The 19,514-nt window shown below is 41.5% G+C and overlaps 1 protein-coding gene across 1 annotated transcript; it reads right to left on the bottom strand.

Annotated features, from left to right (window-relative positions):
- Positions 1 to 5,645: 5,645 nt before the first annotated feature.
- On the bottom strand, positions 5,646 to 18,001 carry SERPINE1 (serpin family E member 1). The gene is made up of 9 exons (XM_073622851.1): positions 17,850 to 18,001; positions 13,880 to 14,124; positions 12,447 to 12,692; positions 11,325 to 11,519; positions 11,025 to 11,223; positions 9,391 to 9,491; positions 9,184 to 9,270; positions 7,620 to 7,703; positions 5,646 to 5,951 (listed from the first exon to the last, which is right to left on the bottom strand). Exons 1-9 carry the CDS (start codon positions 17,864 to 17,866, stop codon positions 5,914 to 5,916), a joined length of 1,212 nt encoding a protein of 403 aa, XP_073478952.1. The 5' UTR covers positions 17,867 to 18,001; the 3' UTR covers positions 5,646 to 5,913.
- Positions 18,002 to 19,514: the final 1,513 nt, after the last annotated feature.

Below are 19,514 nucleotides of genomic sequence, written 5' to 3'. Positions count from 1 at the left end.
ACACCTATCAGCAAAAGTATGCAGGAATAGGACACACCCCTGGCCACACCCTCTTAAAGGAGAATTGTACAAAAAAAACAAGATTATTTAAATCCACAAGTGCTTTTTTCACCACTACTATTCCTTTATATTGGCTTTTGGAATTTACAAATGCAGCAATTTAGAAATCAGATGAAAGGTTTAGTGCAGGCGGATGACAGGTCAGTGTCCGCTCACTGTGCAGAGCGGACACGGACACAGCCCCCCCCCCCCCCCAATGGGGAAATCGGGTGAAAACTGGATGTGGCAGACAGGATCAGATCAGATACAGTGGGTGTCAGCGGACATGTCACCACTGACATCCATCGCTCCATAGAGGTGATTGTAAGGTCAGATATAGTCCGCCTGAAAAACTGACAGGTGGACTTGATCAGACAGCTTGTGTGAAAGGGGCCTTAGTGTGCCCTGTGTGAATGAGGCCTTACACATCCTTGGCATTCTAAGGCCTTATGCCCACGAGCTGTAAAGCTAGTACCGGCGCCAGAAAAAAAGCGGCGTCAAAAATGCAATTTTATCAGCGTTTTGCATTGGCGTCAATGCGCGTTTAGCCGCGCTAGCTTTTAGCAGCGTTTCTCTGCCTCTATTCAAAAGCAGTGGTTCCCTATGGGAGCCCATTGATTTGAAAAGAAGTTGCATCAGAAATTGGATCATGATGATCCGACTTGCAGTGCGACTTGTGTGCTGAGGATCTTGAAGGGGAACCCCCTGCCAAAATGAAAGAAAAAAAATTGGCATGGGCCCCCCCCCCATGATGATACCAGACCCTTCAGTCTGGTACGCCATTTTTTTGGGTCCCCCCCAAGATCCATACCAGATCCTTATCCGAGCACACAGCCTGGCAGATCAGGAAAGGTGGGGGGGATGAGTGAGCGCCCCCCCCTCCTGGATCGTACCAGGCCACATTCCCTCAACATGGGGGACGGGTGCTTTGGGGGAGGGGGGCCCTGACTCCCCCACCCCAATAGACCTTGTCCCCATGTTGATGAGGACAAGGGCCCCATCATGCCCTGGGTGGTGATGTCACAAGGGGGCGGGGCCCCTGGGCGACGTCAGCGGGTGGCCCCATGCCATTATAAGTCATGGCACACGGCGGACTCAGCATTACACCGGGAGATGGCGTCAAGTCAACATTGGAAGAAGAACAGAGAGACGACCCGTGTTTATTCTTGACACTTTTTTGGGTGAAAAGGTAGGGGTACAATGTACTTCATACTCATTCACATAGGGTGGGGGGCGGGGATCTGGGGGCTCCCTTGTTCAAGGGGACTTCCAGATTCCGATAAGCCCTCCTTCTGTAGATCCCGACAACCACCGGCCAGGGTTGTCGGGAAGAGGCCCTTGTCCTCATCAACACGGGGACAAGGTGCTTTTGGGTGGGGGCGCAGGGCCACCCTGCCCCAAAGCACCCACTTCCCTATGTTGAGGGCATGTTGCCTGGTATCGTCGGGGAGGGGGCTCGCTCGTCTCACCCCCTTTCCTGACCTCCCAGGCTGCGGGCTTGGATAAGGGTCTGGTATGGATCTTGGGGGGAACCCCATGCCAGTTTTTTTTTTCATTTTGGCGGGGGGGTTCCCCTTCAAGATCCTCAGCACACAAGTCACACCGCAAGTCGGATCATCATGATCCAAGTTCAGGTGCGACTTCTATTCAAATCAATGGGCTCCCATAGGGAACCACTGATTTCGAATAGAGGCAGAGAAAAGCCTGATGAGGCTTAACACTCTGTATACAGTGTTAAACCACGTTTAAAAGCTGTTACCGGCGTCTGGCACTTTTACAGCTTTAGTGCTGGAGCCTCAGAACGCACTGGTCCTGGTTTTTTTTTTAGCTTAAAAATGTCTAGCCACTTACAGCTCCCTAATGTGTATGTGTGGGAATGAGGCAATAGAATAACATGGAGAGGCATTTTTAAGCTTTAAAAAACGTTCCTAAAAACGGCTGTAAAAACGCCTGTGGGCATGAGGCCTAAGGGTTAAGCAGAAGCTTTGCCTGAAAAAGGGGAAAAGTTGATAGCTATATCGGTGTGTTATCACCCACAACAATGAATGGGACTTGTTTACTAAATCCAAAGTTCACCAAAATTCTAATGCTGTCCAAAACACTAGATACAATAATTGCTATTAAGAATTTCCCAGTGATACTAGACCAGAAAAATTGTTCTGCAGGTATTTGCTATGGGCACTGCACTTTGCACTTTTTTTTCCTGCCATTATCCACTCAGTACCTAGAATCCACCCTTCCTCAACTGTCATTTTCTCAATACTTTCTCTTTTTTTATTACATTTTCCAACTGTCATTTTCTCAATACTTTCTACTTCTTATTACATTTGCCAACTGTCATTTTCTCAATCCTTTCTCTTTTTATTACTTTCTCCAACTGTCATTTTCTCAATACTTTTTCTTTTTTTTATTACTTTTTCCAGCTGTCATTTTATCAATCCTTTTTCTTTCTTATTACATTTGCCAACTGTCATTTTATCAATCCTTTCTTTTTCCTATGACATTTGCCAACTGCCATTTTCTCAATATTTTTTCTTTCCTATGGCCTCTTTGACACATGTGGACCATTTGTCTGTGTAGCGCACCCTCTAAGGAGCCGCAAGTGTAAAGGGATCCCCCACTCTACACAGCCAGGCATACCGCATCTTCACAGCACACTTGAGTTAGAAGAACAGTCCAGTGCTTTATTTTTTTATTTTATTGGGGGAATAAACTCGGATAGGGGTTGGGATATTATGGGATGCCCACTTGATCAAAGCAGTAGAACTCTTCAGAGGCACAACTATATACGGTCCGTATATACACTTCTCCTCTGCCTCCTTCACACAGCTTGATTGTAGAACTACAACTCCCAGGATCAGCTGGCACTGTTTGGATGATCTGACAAAGTCTCAGTCAGACAAATAGCAGGCAGGGACTGTGGGCCCCTTGTTTGTGTAGCAAAGTCCCAGTGCCCAGCTGTTCTCTTCCCCTCTGGCTACTGATCCCAGCACCACCACTTCATGCACTGCCAGCCCACCTAACTGCAGCTGCCCCTTTCTCTAGCTCTCCCGGCTAAGACTCCACAGTCCTCCTAGACTGACTCTACATCCATCCCAGACTGCTCTCAACCATGCATACTTGCCAACAGTCCCGATTTTCCCAGGACATTCACAGTATTCAGACCTAAATCCCAGTCTTACCATGTCCCGGGAAAATTCACGGGAAATTGGCTTTTTCCCAGTGTTCCATGATAAATTGCCCATTGCCGCCGCTAGAGATCAGGGGTTGCCGCCATTTTTGTGAAGAGCAGCTCTCCTTGAGGCTGAGGTGGGCAAGAAACAAGAGGTGGAGCCCGGGTTGTGGGCCAGGCCGCGGGGTGGGTGGGGGGGTTGGCGGCAGCTCCATATCTATTGGCAGCCACTTTCATTTGCACCCGGGCACCGCCTCTTGTCTGTTCCCCCTTAGCCTCCATGAGAGCTGCTCTTTGCAAAAATGGCAGTGGAGACAATATCACCAGTGCCGATCCCGGACCTCTAGCGGCGGCTCTGGTGGTACAGCAGTATGGAGGTCTCAGAATCTAATGGCAAGCTGCATCTCTGGTGGCAAGTAGCAAACTGCATCTTGCTGACAAGTGAGCTCTGCATCTCTGGTGACAAGTGAGCTCTGCATCTCTGGTGACAAGTGAGCTCTGCATCTTTGGTGACAAGTGAGCTCTGCATCTCTGGTGACAAGTGAGCTCTGCATCTTTGGTGACAAGTGAGCTCTGCATCTCTGGTGACAAGTGAACTCTGCATTTCTGGTGACAAGTGAACTCTGCATCTCTGGTGACAAGTGAACTCTGCATCTCTGGTGACAAGTGAACTCTGCATCTCTGGTGACAAGTGAGCTCTGCATTTCTGGTGACAAGTGAACTCTGCATTTCTGGTGACAAGTGAGCTCTGCATCTCTGGTGACAAGTGAGCTCTGCATCTTGGTGACAAGTGAGCACTGCATCTTGGTGACAAGTGAGCTCTGCATCTTATTTTTTTTAACCACTTCCCACCCGGCCTATAGCAGAATCATGGCGGTGGTTCAGTTATCCTGACTGGGCATTGTATGATGTCCAGCAGGATAACAAGCCAGAGCACACCCGGGGGTTCGCGCAGAGCAGAGATCGGTGGTGTGGTGTGTCAGTCTGACACACCGCATCTCCGATCTAGGTAAAAAGCCTCAGACGGAGGTGCTTTACCACGTGATCAGCTGTGTCCAATCACGGCTGATCACAGTGTAAACCGGAAAAGCCACATATTGGCTTTTCCTCTGCTCACCTTGACAGACGCCAGTAGAGGAGAGCCGATTGATTATCAGTGCAGCCCCCCCAAGGATGCCCACCAGGGACCACCAGGGATGCCCACCCATGGCCACCAGGGATGCCCACCCATGACCACCAGGTAAGCCCACTAGAGCCCACCAGGGATGGCAATCATTGCCCATTAGGGATGGCACACTGTGCCCATCAGTGATGCATGCCAGCGCATCTGATCAGTGCTGCCCACCAGTGCTGCCTATAAGTGCCCTCCAGTGCCACCTATCAGTGCCCATCAGTGTCGCCTATGAGTGCTTATCAGTGCCGCATATAAGTGCCACCTCATGAGTACCAATCAGTATTGCCTCATCAGTGCCAATCAATGCAGCCTCATCAGTGCCCATCAGTGAAGGAGAAAACATACTTATTTACAATGTTTTCTAACAGAAACAAATTTTTTTTCAAAATCCTTTTAATTTGTAGCGCAAAAAATAAAAACCCCAGAGGTGATCAAATACCACCAAAAGAAAGCGCTATTTGTGGGGAAAAAATTATAAAAAGTCTGTTGGGGTACAGCGTAATTGTCATTCAAAATGTGAGAGCGCTGAAAGCTGAAAATTGGCCTGGGCAGGAAGGTGTATAAGTGCCCTGCATTGAAATGGTTAAACATGTTTACAAAAAAATGCAAAACAACTACCCTGGCAGCGAAAGGGTTAAAGGCCTATTCACATATGTTACAGCAGCACGCTTATGCCCCGTACACACGATCGGACATTCCGACAACAAAATCCATGTGTTTTTTTTACGGATGTTGGCTCAAACTTTTCTTGCATACACACGGTCCACACAACTGTTGTCGGAAATTCCGAACGTCAAGAACGCGGTGACGTACAACACGTACGACGAGCCAAGAAAAATGAAGTCCAATAGCCAGTGTGGCTCTTCTGCTTGATTCTGAGCATGTATGGAATTTGGCGCGTCAGAATTGTGTGCACACGATCAGAATTTCCGACAACGGATTTTGTTGTCGGAAAATTTGAGATCCAAATCTCAAGTTTTTGTTGTCGGAAATTCCGACAGCAAGTGTCCGATGGAGCCTACACACGGTCGGAATTTCCGACAACAAGCTCACATCGAACATTTGTTGTCGGAAATTCCGACCGTGTGTACGCGGCATTAGTGTGAACCCCTATGAGGTCACAATGTTGAGTTTATAACTTTCACGGTCATGCAAATGTTTATCAATACTTTTTTTTTTTCCTTCCATTGATGATAATACACGTTACATACAAGGCTGGGGTAAAATATAAATAAATAGATTTATTAAATATACAAACAGTATAAAAATGTCATACTCAGCAATATAAATCTCATTAACAAATATAATCTTTTTTTTTTTAATAACTCACGATGACCCGCTCACACACTCCATACAGCGCGCTCATACTGCATTCACACTACCCGTGGCTCCCCATTTCCCCCCCCTTAGTAGTCCTTCAAGCTCCTCTAGAATCAAAGCTTCTCTCAGCCGTAGCGACTTTTCACTATTGCTGGTCAAAAGGTGATGGAGGTGAGGCACCGAATATTATCACTAGATGGCGCTAGACTCATGGCTCCATGACTTGTCCTATGAACAGCAGTGTACCTAAAAGAAAGAATAAGAGACATTGTATCTCAATGTGGTAAAGTACAATGCATATTTTACATCCACTCTATTACTAAAATGATTTTATAATAAAAAATAAATATACAATTAATAAATTAAAAATAAATGAATACATTTTTTTTTTTCTCTTGTAGTGAGCTATGAATGTCAGTTTCAGCTCTGTGCTTCTGCTAGGGCCATTGCAAGAGGGTCCTACACTCCTTGGGGGGGACTTTTTCCATTTATTTTGCATTTTTTGGACAATGACTGGAAAACCCCCAAAGCTAACTTGGAACACTTGAAGCTCTCACCACCGAAGCTGCCAAAATCTCTAATCAACTCCACCTACAACAGTCGACTTATGAGAAATGACCCTTCAAAGCTGATCTCCGGGCAGATATAAAAGACGGAAATTAATGCAGCTCTATATTAATAATTATTGAATCATAATTTTATTTTATTTATTTAATGCAAGCATTTGGCTTGGTATCAGCCTCTTGTAACCCCCTGTACAGCAGGAAAGAAGAATGTTATAGGAGGAGAGAGCAGAGAGAAGACCTGATCAGTTTGCTGCTTTGCCTTTCATTGCCCAGCCAAGGGAGGGACAAGACCTGTAAGTTTTACTTAGCGGCAGCAGATAAAAATCAGTAGACATTTGCAATTCGTTTCGTTCCATATTCGTTGTTTAACGAATTTCGACAAATTCGTTCATTTGGAAATATCCGAATGAATAAAAACTTGTTTAACAAATTTTCCTGAATATTCGTAAATTCATAAATTTGGAAATTCGGAAGATCGGAAATTCCAAAGTTCAGAAAGTCAAAATTCGAAAATCCAAAAATAAGAACGAAAATTCAAAAGAACTAAAACCCGAAGATAAGAACGAAAATTTGAAAACCCAAAAATATCTGAAATAATAACTAACTAATAATAACTCACTATTAAATTATAGGTATTGGAATTTCCTTTCAAAGTTAGTGAACGTAATGAATACAAATTTATCTGAAGTTGCGAATCATCCAAAATTATGAATGCTGTATCTAAACGAATAGAACATAACTAATTATTAATAATAAAAACATTTTATTATTATTTATTATTATTAATTAGTTCCGTTCCATTTGTTTAGATGCGGCATTCGTTATTTCGGACAATTCGTAACTTGGGCTAAATTCGTATTTGTTACATTTGACAACAGCCAAATTTGAAAGGAAATTCCAATACCTATAATTTAATAGTTTATTAGTTATTATTAGTTAGTTATTATTTGGAATTTTCGGATGCTTCTGGTCCCTCCCTCTTGCCCCCAAAGCATGCAGCTTGCTCACTCCCTGTATGTCTATGGGACACACAGAGTGTGGTTCAGTCCTGCCCCCCCACTCCCTCATCACTGCACTGCCAATGGCTCCCACTGCTGCGACTATGACAATGGGGAGGCAGAGACCCAGGAGAGCCTCAGCTCTCGTGCACAGCACTGGATCGAGATGGGGCTCAGGTAAGTATTAGGGGAACTGAAGGGAGAGCTGCACACTGAAGGTTTCTTACCTTCATGCATAGAATGCAGTAAGGTCAACAACCTTCAGCCTTTACAACCACTTTAAATGAAAGGACTGCTGTAGTCTTAGGGCATACAGCTTACACTAGTATGGAAATGAGAGCATGCCTCACCTGTTGGGTTGTGTCGGATGAGGAACAAGAAAGGATGGTCCATGATAACTTCAAGAGGAGCCATACGAGCCAGCAGAATCACAGCTGTGGAAACATTGACATATTGGTAACCATATCTGCACAGCCCTACTAGGGCAAATATATTGATGAGTTTTGTTTCATATGCTAGTTTGTAAAGGCCTTTATTCAACTTTATATATAACTTCTCTAATCCCGATGCTTTTTATTCTGCACTGGGGATCTATATTTACTTAGTCCCATTGATCTGTTAACTTTGCAACTATTGTCCAGTATCATCTAAAATTTACAGTCAGCATTAAAGTCCTGAAGAAGGGTGTTATGAGATCACAAAACGTGTCAGCTTTTTTACCTCTTGTTGTGAAAAATAATATTTAATTGGACTTATTCAAGTTTTTGTGGAGCTCTCATTTTTATTGTACTTTGGAATACTTCAGGACCATCTAGAACAGTGGTTCTCAACTAAAGGGTCGTGGCACGCTAGTGTTGCTGCCTCCAGCTATCTGCAGATCCTCTAACCTCCCACAGTGCCTCCTGACTCCCAAAGTGCCACTCAACCATAGTGGCCTACAGTGCTCTTCAATTGCTCACAGTGCCCTTAGGCCCCTAAGAGTCCCCACATTGCCTGCCAACTTCTCATGCTGCCCCCAGTCCCCACAGAGCCTCCAGCCCCTCATAGTGTCCCCAACAGTGTCCCACAGTGCTCCCAGGCCCCAAAGAGTCCCCACACTTCCTGCCAACTTCCCATAGCACCCCCCTCCCACAGAGCCTCCAGCCCCTCATAGTACCCCCAACAGTGTCCCACAGTGTGCCCAAGCCCCCCGCAGTGCTTTCCAGTCTCCCACAAAACCCCCAGCCTCCTGGAGAGACCCCAAGCCTGTCCATGCCTCACAGCTGCGCCCAGCTTTCTCCAGAAACCTCACCCCCTGCAGGGCCACCAAGTCTTCAGAATCTCCTAACACCCTGTAGACCTTCTATGCCCTCATAGTGACACCCAGCCCCATCCAGGGCCTTACAGAATTTCAGTACATATTTTGTATTCCTAAACATTTTTTTATTGTTGGGGCATGAAAGGTTTGGAAGTGAGTATTTACTGGACACTGGCCTCAACAAGGTTCAGAAACACTATTGTAGGGCACCATAGTTGAGAGTTGCTTATAAAAGTTGGATACTCACTTTGATATCTACCTATCCAAGGTTGCAGCACTCTACCACCATATATCTTGTTAAATTTCAGTATGCTTTATGTATTTAAAGTATTTTGCATGAATCTCTGCAATTTCCCTCTCTTGGCATACAGAGGCAGCGCTGGGAACAGTAAGACTGCATTCTCATATCCTGAAATTCAGGACCATTTTAAAAACTCTGATGAGATGAAGGTGGCCACACAACCCTCAATTGGAATGTACAATTTCCTTAAAATCTTGCTATGAGAGCCTGCCTAAACATTCCATTCACTTTATATTCAGATAAGCCCTCCTACTAGCTGGTAACTCTAATGAAGTCCATGGCCTCATTTGATACTAGTAAAGACTTGACCTCTTACCTGTAGCAGCTGAAGCTCTTGTTCCACTTTCTGTCACTTCAACTTTGATTTTCTGGAATGCTTCTGACACATACAGTGGCCTTTCACCTTTAGTGGAAAAAAAATAGATTGTTATATTAGAAAATGAAGCAAATTCCTAACCCAACCCTGCTAAGAAGCTAGCTCTGCTATGCTCTTCCCCATTAATTAATTTTTCCAGTTACTTACTTGACAAGCGGCTGAAGTCGGCTTTTTCCTCTGAGAACATGTCTTCAATGCCGAGACGCTCAAGAGGAGTCTTCAGATTGACCTCACTGACCAGAGAAAACCTGAGGACAAGAGAGATTATTAATATCGTGTTCAGAAGGAGCTGAAGAAAAATACAAGGCTACTATCACAGATCTACCATACTTAAATGCTAATTGCAGGCTACCTCTGGCTTCAGCACTTATAGACACAGATCAAGCATGCAAATTAAAATGTTAGGGTGAACTTAAAAACTTATGATCTACCTATAAGCAGGTAATTAGAATTTACCAAAGGAAACATCTGCAGTGACCCCTCCGTGGTCTCTCAGTATAGGTTTACTTTCAAGATCTCTAGTCTAAACTCATTTTGAATAGCAGAGTTGAATTGATCCCCACATACAGCCTACTAACAATCTTGTTTCATTTTTTTTTTAAAGTGAGAGGGGTGTTAATATGGAGCTTAGTTGGTCTCCCAGTCCAGACACCCGTTGAGGTTCATTTTCTAAAACTGGAGAGTGCAAAATCTGGTGCAGCTCTGCATAAAACCAATCAGCTTCAAATTTTTTTGTCAAAGTTTAATTGAACAAGCTGAAGTTACAGTAGAAGTTCAGTGGTTACCATGCACAGCTGCACCAGATTTTGCACTCTCTAGTTTTAGTAAAACAGCCCCGTGGTGTATTGGACATCAGTGGACGTGGGTTACATCTGTGGCCATCTCCTACAATGACTATAATTAACTAAAGGGACATTGATGTTTCATTGTTTATTGGATGCTGTAGAGTTGAACTTCCATACAGTTTCTTCTATCTCTTGAGGACCAAGTCTAAACACCTGCTTTGGACATTTTAAGGGGCTCCTGCTTTCCCAGTTGGACTAAAATGTTATTTTTGGGTAAAGTGACCTTCAGTTCTTCCTGTATATGACTGTTTGAGGCCCCAAAAAGTGTTGGGTTATTTTCCCCCAAGACTGCACTAGGTTCAGTTTTTATGGAAATTAAGCTTAGTAGAGTTCAATTTTTAAAGAACATTTCCAAACAAAATAGATTCCTCAGCTGTAGGTGGAAGAGAATGTGGTTGTTTTCCCCAGTGTGTCCTGAATGCAGTCCCAAGCAAAGCTTACTACGGTGGCACAAGTAGAATGGCTAAAAAATTTCAGCATGGCATGGCCATGTTGAGATTTAGGACAGCCCCCTATTGTGACCCTTCTGGGACCCTTTTAAAATTCATACTTTGTGTTTGAGCTCTACTGCACCAAATATCAGTTTTAAGCAGGGCTTTTTTTCAGGGGGAACTTGGTGGAACTCAGTTCCACCACCTCTGGCTCAGACCCTTTGGTGCCTGCTCACCACAATCAATTGTAAACACAGAAGTCTGGTTTCTGTGTTTACAAGTGACAGCTCTGTATGTAATGCAATCCTGGTATTTAATGCCCCTTTAAGACCCTCCTACTATTAACACACCCACTATTTGATGTGATTTGGAGGGTGTGTGTAGGGGGAGGGGTTTTGTGGGGCCCTGGTTAAGTTCCAGCACCTACTGTTTGAGAAAAAAAGCCCTGGTTTTAAGTAAAGATTTCTTTGGATCAGACTGTGAAAAGACATGGGATAATGCTTACTTTGGCAAAACTAAGAGACGGGTTAATTTCTGCATATTGGCTTTCCATTGGTTGATGAGCTCTGGAGTCAAGATGTTCGTGATGGCGGACAGTGGTACATGTTTCTCATAAGGCGCAGCTATCAACATGCTGAGGTCTCCTCCTTCATATGGCAGCTCGATGACATCATAATACTCTCCATCTGGAGTTTCAAATTCACCTAAGGGACAAGAGAATTTATTATACTGTTAAATGAGTCCCTGTCTGGTAATATCTACTGTAATGCATTTCAATGGAAATATCCCGTTGGTCAATACTTACTACAGTTGTACTTGGCAGTATTGGCCATCATTTGGGTTTGGACCACAGATCCATCGGAACGGTAGAATGGCCTACTGTGGGTGGCCTTTTCCGGGAATGGGAGGACCCATTTTCCCTTGAAACTGACAGCGCTGAGTAAGATCAGTCGGGTCAGTGGTGAAATTGAATTGCTTTCCAATAAATCCTTTATCATTCCTACAACATAAGCAGACAATGGTCAGTGTGAAGAAATAAAAAAAACTAGGCAAACCTAAAACATAAAGGTTATCATTGAATCCTCTGTTACTTTCTAAGGTATTGAAATGTCCCTTGTGTACCTTTCAGTGAAGGTATAAGGAGATTACACCCAAGGACCTGTTTGCAGCTGAAGTCTGGTTGGTTTTCCCCTACTTGTTCTCCAACATTTGCGCAGTGTAAACTAACCTGATGCTATATATGTCACTCTATGCCAACACTTTAATTAATTACTGTTCTTTGAGGGTCACCTTTTATGCACATGTGTGTCAGGTCAGTAACACGCCTATTAGTGAAGGATAAGGATGACACCCTGAAGCTTGCACCTTTAAAATAAGTCAATAAAGTGACTCTCTACTTTGCCTATGCAGCTTATGCTTACCCTCTGTCCTTTGCAGCACTGCTCAGGCTATGTGAGCGAAAGAAAAGTTCTAGGTAAGCTATGAGTTGCTGGAGTCATAGCTCATACAGGGCTAAGGACTCCCTATGTGAAAGGACTGTTTGGCCCAGTGTCACATGGAGCATGCTCCTCCATACATGGCTGTACCAGGTATTTACTTTGGCTCCCTTCACTGTACACAGTAGTGGGGGAACTAAGGAAGAATGCGTTCATGTTGGGGAGGGAATTAAACCAAACCTGTTACTTAGCCCTGAATAGGTAAAGCACAGGTTTGCTCTTAAGACTGCAGACAAAGACCACAAATAGGTCCATGGTTTGACATTCTTCGAACATTTCCTTGCAGGTACAAAACAACATAGTCAGTTTGACTGGGTGTTGTTATGGTGAGTGCAACATCCTATAGGCTGAAACAACTCTCTAAGTAAGTCACATTATCCAATGTCCTAAATATACAGAACCCTAGACTCAGTTTTCAACTGCCTTCTCACCATCGGTTTGGTTCTCCACCCATTGGTTCAAGATATCCTTAGCTTGCAATGGGTCTGTAAAGTTGATCTGGGCTACATGGCGCTGGAAGATCGCCTGGAATCTTTTCAGGAAGCCTGGAGTCAAGTCAAGGTCCCGTTGTATGAAAAGTCCATCAGCTAAATTCACCCTCGTGGCGTGTTCTCCGGAGACATTTGAGCCGCTAATCTGATGGCGGATTTTGCGAAGAGCAGTAGACACTGTTCTTTCTAAAGGGGCAAGAATACGAGAGTAAGTGGAATTTATACTTACAGTTAAAGTCAGGACTGAAACCAATGTCAGACTTTGTTGCGATTTCATGTATATCATGTTTTTTTTTTTTTTATAAACTTGACATATTACATAATATCAATCTCTGCTTACAATTGAATGTTCCTAAAGTAGTCAAAACATATTTTGAGCCAAGTTTAGGGTAAATTTTGATTAGCCGTAAAAGTTTCTGTATTGAGGAAGGAAACTGAACAGCCAAGCATGGGGAATACATGCAAACTCAATGCAGATAAGAGTATGTTCTGTACATATACCCACACCAGCAATTTTAATGTTTTAGTACCAGTTTTATCATAGAGGGCCTAGTTTCTATCTCAGTATCGAGCCCTGCTCTGAAGTTATGAGCCATTCAACCTCTCAATATTATGTTCCTGAGAAGAAACCCATTCACTCACAGGAATAACATATAACACTTGAGTAGTGAGCAGTGGTGGACTGATCTCTTGCCTTAAGGTGTCCAACACCAATGATACTTCACAGAGCCAGCGGCATGGGACCAGTGGAACTTCTCCACTGGTTTTTCAGGTAAATAACCACTGGCACCAATGATCGTGTTAACAGTCTGTAAGGAAAACAATCTTCCCGCTGAATTACAGAAGTACCAATGTAAGGGTCATTCTTCCCACTGACCACCAATGTAGGGGCATTTAACCCACTAATCATTAATGTAAGGGTCATTCTTCTCAATGATCACCATGTAAGGGTCATTCTTCCCACTCATCACCAATGTATGGGTCATTCTTAACACTGACTACCAATGTAAGCGTTATTTCCCCACTGACCACCAATGTAAGGAGCATTCTTCTCAGTGATCACTAATATAAGGGTCATTCTTCCCACTGATCACCAATGTAAGGTTAATTCTTCCCAATGACCACTAATGTAAGGGTCATTCCTTCCACTGACCACCAAACTATGAGATAACTACACTGACCACATGGCCTGAATTTCACTGACTGCCAATGTGGTGTAGCTATAATATGATGATCTATTTAAGAGATAATCATTTTTAGCAGGGGTAGTCTGAGATCTGAAATCGATTTTAAGGGTCCCTCTATGATTAAAAGGGTTGAGAAAGGCTGTTATAGACAGTGAAATTCACCTAAAAAATGACCCATTGGCTTACCAGAGTATCCATAGTTAAGAGCTGTCCGAAATTCTTCCAGTGTCTCCCCATCTGCCCCAGACTGAAGGATGTTCAATGCAGAGGAAGCGCCATAAGGTGAGAACCCCAAATTCTTATGTTTGTGCTCCTGCAGAACCTCCTGGAACAAACGAAGGCCAAAACCAGCTTCCCTGTGGGCCACTTTTTTCAAGGTGTTTGGGCGTGAAGCTGCCACTGTCCATGACAGGAAGGTAAGTGCCAATAGCCTGTAAAAATACAAAAAAGAAACATTGACATGCTTAAATTTACCTATTTCAAAGCCGACCCCACCGTCAGTTTAAATTCACCTTCCCTTTGCTCCCCCATCGCTCTTCTTGGGCATCCAGGAGCAAAGGGAAAAAGTCCTGTAAAAGTTGTGACTTAGAGCTTAGACACGTTTGAGGACTTCCTTCTCACCATGTGACAGTGCTGTGGGCCTGAGCAGCCATTCACCACGCACCAGCACCTTCAAATGGGAGGAATGGGAGCGAGTCCACAAGTCCAAGTATCTCTATTTTCTTGGATCCACCAGGAAAAGTAAGCTGTCTGATGGGAACTGCTATTAAAGTGACCCTGTTACCTTGCCCTGCATGGACAAATCACAGGTTCAGTTGATGTGATCTAATGCCGCATACACACGGTCGGAATTTCCGACAACAAATGTTCAATGTGAGCTTGTTGTCAAAAATTCCGACCGTGTGTAGGCTCCATCGGACATTTGCTGTCGGAATTTCTGCCAAACAAAATTTGAGAGCTGGTTCTCAAATTTTCCGACAACAAAATCCATTGTCGTGTGATCGTGTGTGCACAATTCCGATGCACAAAATTCCACGCATGCTCGGAATCAAGCAGAAGAGCCGCACTGGCTATTGAACTTTATTTTTCTCGGTTCATCGTACATGTTGTACGTCACCGCGTTCTTGACGTTCGGAATTTCCGACAAGATTTGTGTGACCGTGTGTATGCAAGACAAGTTTGAGCCAACATCCATAGGAAAAAATCCATGGGTTTTGTTGTCGGAATGTCCGATCGTCTGTACGCGGCATAGGTGTAAGTGAAGGTAATTTTAACATTGAATGCAAACACAACTAACAAGACCTGGACCTGTAATTGGTCCTCTTTGGAAGTATTGAAACCATTGGAAAAAATATATTAGAAACATTTACATCTATTAGTTATACATGTAGCTCTATTGCTGTCAAGCACAGGACATCAACATTTCATAAGGGAATGCAGTTCTTTCTTTTTTTTTTTTTCAGGGCAGATTTGGATTGATATGGTTGCATTAGGGCAACACTGACAGTACTTATTTCATTTTGATAATTGGGGCCAATTATTAACAGTTGCTGCTTTGTGCTAAAATGCCAGATAGGCAGACCCAACCACTGCCCCATCTTCGGTGATAGTTCCTGAAACCTGTTCATAGAGAATAATAATTATAATAATAATTGTTGTTTTTATTATTTCAATATAATTATTATTACCATTATTAAAGTATTATAATGAAAAAATAATGTTGTTGTTTTTATTATTTCAATATAATTATTATTACCATTATTAAAGTATTATAATGAAATAATAATATTTATTTATAAAATATGATAAATGAGATTATAGTAATCATATTCAAATAATAATAATAATTCCTGGAGTTCTTAGAACCTGTACATAGCTACTACTAATACTACTATTAATATTATTAATAACAATACTTTTTTTTAATTATTTCAATGTAATATCATTATTACATTTTAAGAATGAAATATTATCCTATTATAATAAATGAATAATGGCATTATATTATTAAAATTGAAATAATAATACTAATTAAATATTATTATATTATAAAAAATGAATAATGACTATATTATTAAAATAATAATAGTAGTAATATTAATAATAATAATAACAACAATAATTCAGCAATAACGTAATAAAATAACATAACAAAGTTATAGACCTGTGCGTGGTTTACAAAAGATCGCTCATAACGGGTACAGTTTGTTCCTCCCACAACTTTATTCTATGTTATGAAAGTACATTTTGTGAACAGAGTGGGAGAGATTGGTGAGGAGGGAATTGAGGAAGAATCATGCAGGGTTATTCCAGGTAATATCTGCATTCATAAAGAATGGAAACTTGTAGTTAAAGGATATGGAGGATGCTGACTTCTTCAGAAAATGTTTGTTGCCTGACTGTCATGCTGATCCAACGGCTACAGTATTTCCTGAGTTGGACCAGGAACAAATATGAAGCCCAGGAACTTGGACTTCACTTTGACTTTCAAATGCTTGTTCCAAGGCCAAGAGTTAAGCAAGGGCAGCTCACATATTTTTCTTAGTACGTTGCCTTAAATTTAAAAGCCTAAGGTTATTTTTGTTAATCATCATAAAAGACGGTACTTACATTCAATGGGAAGTGTCCCTTGTGCTAGTGGCTGCTCTCTTAATTGAAATAAGAAGTCCTCTGCCCCCCCACCACCCCGCAGCCTTAGCCTTCCAGGGCTGCGCTGGTTAATACAACCGCTGGACCTGTCCTAGGCACTTGCAAAGAGTGTCAAGATATATCTTCCCTTTCCTTTATTCATGAAAGCTGTACTATAGATTCTATCAATGAAAAGTGCTCTAAGAATAGAGGAGGTGGACCTTGCATTTATCAGCCTGTACTCCATTCATAGAAGTTTTACTATAGCTTCCATCAATGAAAAGTGCTTTATGAATTGAGGAGGTGGACCTTTTATTCATCAGTGCGTCCTCCAATCGTAGAAGCTGTACTACAGCGTCCAACAATGAAAACCTCTACATCAGTGATGGCAAACCTTGGCACCGCAGATGTTTTGGAACTACATTTCCCATCATGCTCATGCACTCTGCATTGTAGTTGAGCACCATGGGAAATGTAGTTCCAAAACATCTGGGGTGCCAAGGTTTACCATCACTGCTCTATATTAATGGAGGAGCTGGACCTTGAATTAATCAGCTTATCCTTCGTTCATAGAAGTTGTACTACAACATCCATCAATGGAAACCCCTCTGTGAATGGAGGAGCTGGACCTTGCATTAATCAGCCTATCCTTCATTCATGGAAGTTGTAATACAGGGTCCATCAATGGAAACCCCTCTATGAATGGAGGAGCTGGACCTTGCATTAATCAACCTATTCTTCATTCATAGAAGTTTTAATACAGGGTCCATCAATGGAAACCTCTATGAATGGAGGAGTTGGACTTTTTATTCATCAGTGCGTCCTCCATTTGTAGAATCTGTACTACAGTGTCAATCAATGAAAACCTCTATATTAATGGAGGAGGTGGACCTTGCATTAATCAGCCTATCCTACATTCATAGAAGTTGTACTACAGCATCCATCAATGGAAACCCCTCTATGAATGGAGGAGCTGGACCTTGCATTATTCAGCCTATCCTTCATTCATAAAAGTTGTAATACAGGGTCCATCAATGGAAACCTCTCTATGAAGGGAGGAGGTGGACCTTTTATTCATCAGTGCGTCCTCCATTCGTAGAAGCTGTACTACAGCGTCCAACAATGGAAGCCTTTCTATGAATGGAGGAGCTGGACCTTGCATTCATCCACCCTACCTGTTCTACCACCGAAGCCTAGTGCAAGTCTTCCATTATTAGCATTCCCTGGAGGAAAGCAATAAAAATTGGACAGACAGCAATAAAAATTGGACAGAGGTTCTAACGTTTCCACTCCACTCAACGCTAACAAAATAAGTAAATAAATAAATAAATAAAAAATGAAATGGGTTGTTCAGAGGTGTCCTCCTAGTCTCAGTAGATATAAGGGACATTGTACAATCAGATTGTACAGTGTATGGCCACCATTAGTTTTAAAGAATTGATGTCAATTTGTAAAAAGCCATAATAATAACTAAAGAATTAGTACAATTACGAAAAAAAAGAACAAAGTTCCTGTTCAGAATACTCACCGTATGTTGATGATCATCTTGTAGCAACGTAGAGACTTGTAATATCCAGAGACGTTTGATCTCGGGCGATATGAGTGGAGTTGTACTTTGCACTTTCTCCAGCTGCTGGCTGATGTGCAGTGAGGATTGTCCCAGCCAAGTATTTATACATAATATTCCCCCCCCCCACCACCACCACTCCCTCCTCCCTACGGGGTGTGACCCAATAACACGAGGAAGCCTCCTGCACTGTCTGCAGCCAGATGTGAATAATCACTACACCATGTGTGTGAATGTACACTTCTCCATATTTAGCCGTCTGTCAACCAAAGTGACCTCATTGGGAGAAGTTTGTCTATTGCGGTACAGTTATTATTATTTCCCTGGCTCGACTAGAATAGAGCACTGTGTGTGCCAGGCGGAAAAAGCTCAGCAACGAGGAAAAGAGAATTTTATGAATGGCCCTTGTTTTAAAGTGTGACTCCACCTAGGTGACAGATTTCATACTGGAAAACAAGGGAGTAAAATCATACATTTTTTTTTAAACTAACATTTTCCTAGTGGCTTTTTATTTCTATTTTGTAGCCATTAATATTTTTTGGTTCTTTTTGTATGTATTAAAAAGTACAATAACAAAAGGGACATGTGTAACTCCGCTTACAGTATGTGACCCATTTCATACTGTAACACAAAAAGTGCAATCATAAACTTTTTAAACTAATTTTTTCCTGGTGATTTTTTTATTATTTCAAATTTTCTAGCCATTAGTATTTTTTATTTTATTCATTATATTTGTATTAAAAAGTACAATAAAGAAGTGACACATGTAACTCCACCTACAGTATCTGACACATTTCATACTGTAACACAAAAAAGTGCAATCATAAACTTTTTAAACTAATTTTTTTTTTTTGGTGATTTTTTTATTATTTCAAATTTTCTAGCCATTAGTATTTTTTTTATCATTTTGTTTGTATTAAGAAGTACAATAAAAAAGTGACACATGTAACTCCACCTACAGTATCTGACACATTTCATACTGTAACACAAAAAAGTGCAATCATAAACTTTTTAAACTAATTTTTTCTTGGTGATTTTTTATTAATTTAAATTCTCTAGCCATTTGTATTTTTTATTTTATTCATTTTATTTGTATTAAAAAGTACAATAAAAAAGTGACACGTGTAACCCCACCTGCAGTATGTGACACTTTTATATTGTAACACAAAAAAGTGAAATTTTCTAGTCATTAGTATTTTTTTTAACATTTTTTTCATTTTGTTTGTATTAAAAAAATACCATTAAAAAGAGACACATGTAACTACAGTATGTGACACATTTCATACTGTAACACAAAAAAAGTGCAATCGTAAACTTTTTAAACTAATTTTTTCCTGGTGATTTTTTATTATTTAAATTTTTCTAGCCATTAGTATTTTTTATTTTATTTTATTCATTTTATTTGTATTAAAAAGTACAATTAAAAAAGTGACACATGTAACTCCACCTACAGTATGTGACATATTTCATACTGTAACACAAAAAAGTGCAATCATAAACTTTTTAAACTAATTTTCTCCTGGTGATTTTTTATTATTTCAAATTTTCTAGCCATTAGTATTTTTTATTTTATTCATTTTATTTGTATTAAAAAGTACAATAAAAAAGTGACACATGTAACTCTAC

This window comes from Aquarana catesbeiana, linkage group LG03, assembly GCF_042186555.1.
Source record: "Aquarana catesbeiana isolate 2022-GZ linkage group LG03, ASM4218655v1, whole genome shotgun sequence".
NCBI lineage: Eukaryota > Metazoa > Chordata > Amphibia > Anura > Ranidae > Aquarana > Aquarana catesbeiana.
The sequence above is the reverse complement of the archived record's forward strand: the minus strand, read 5'-3'. Positions and strand labels throughout refer to the sequence as shown.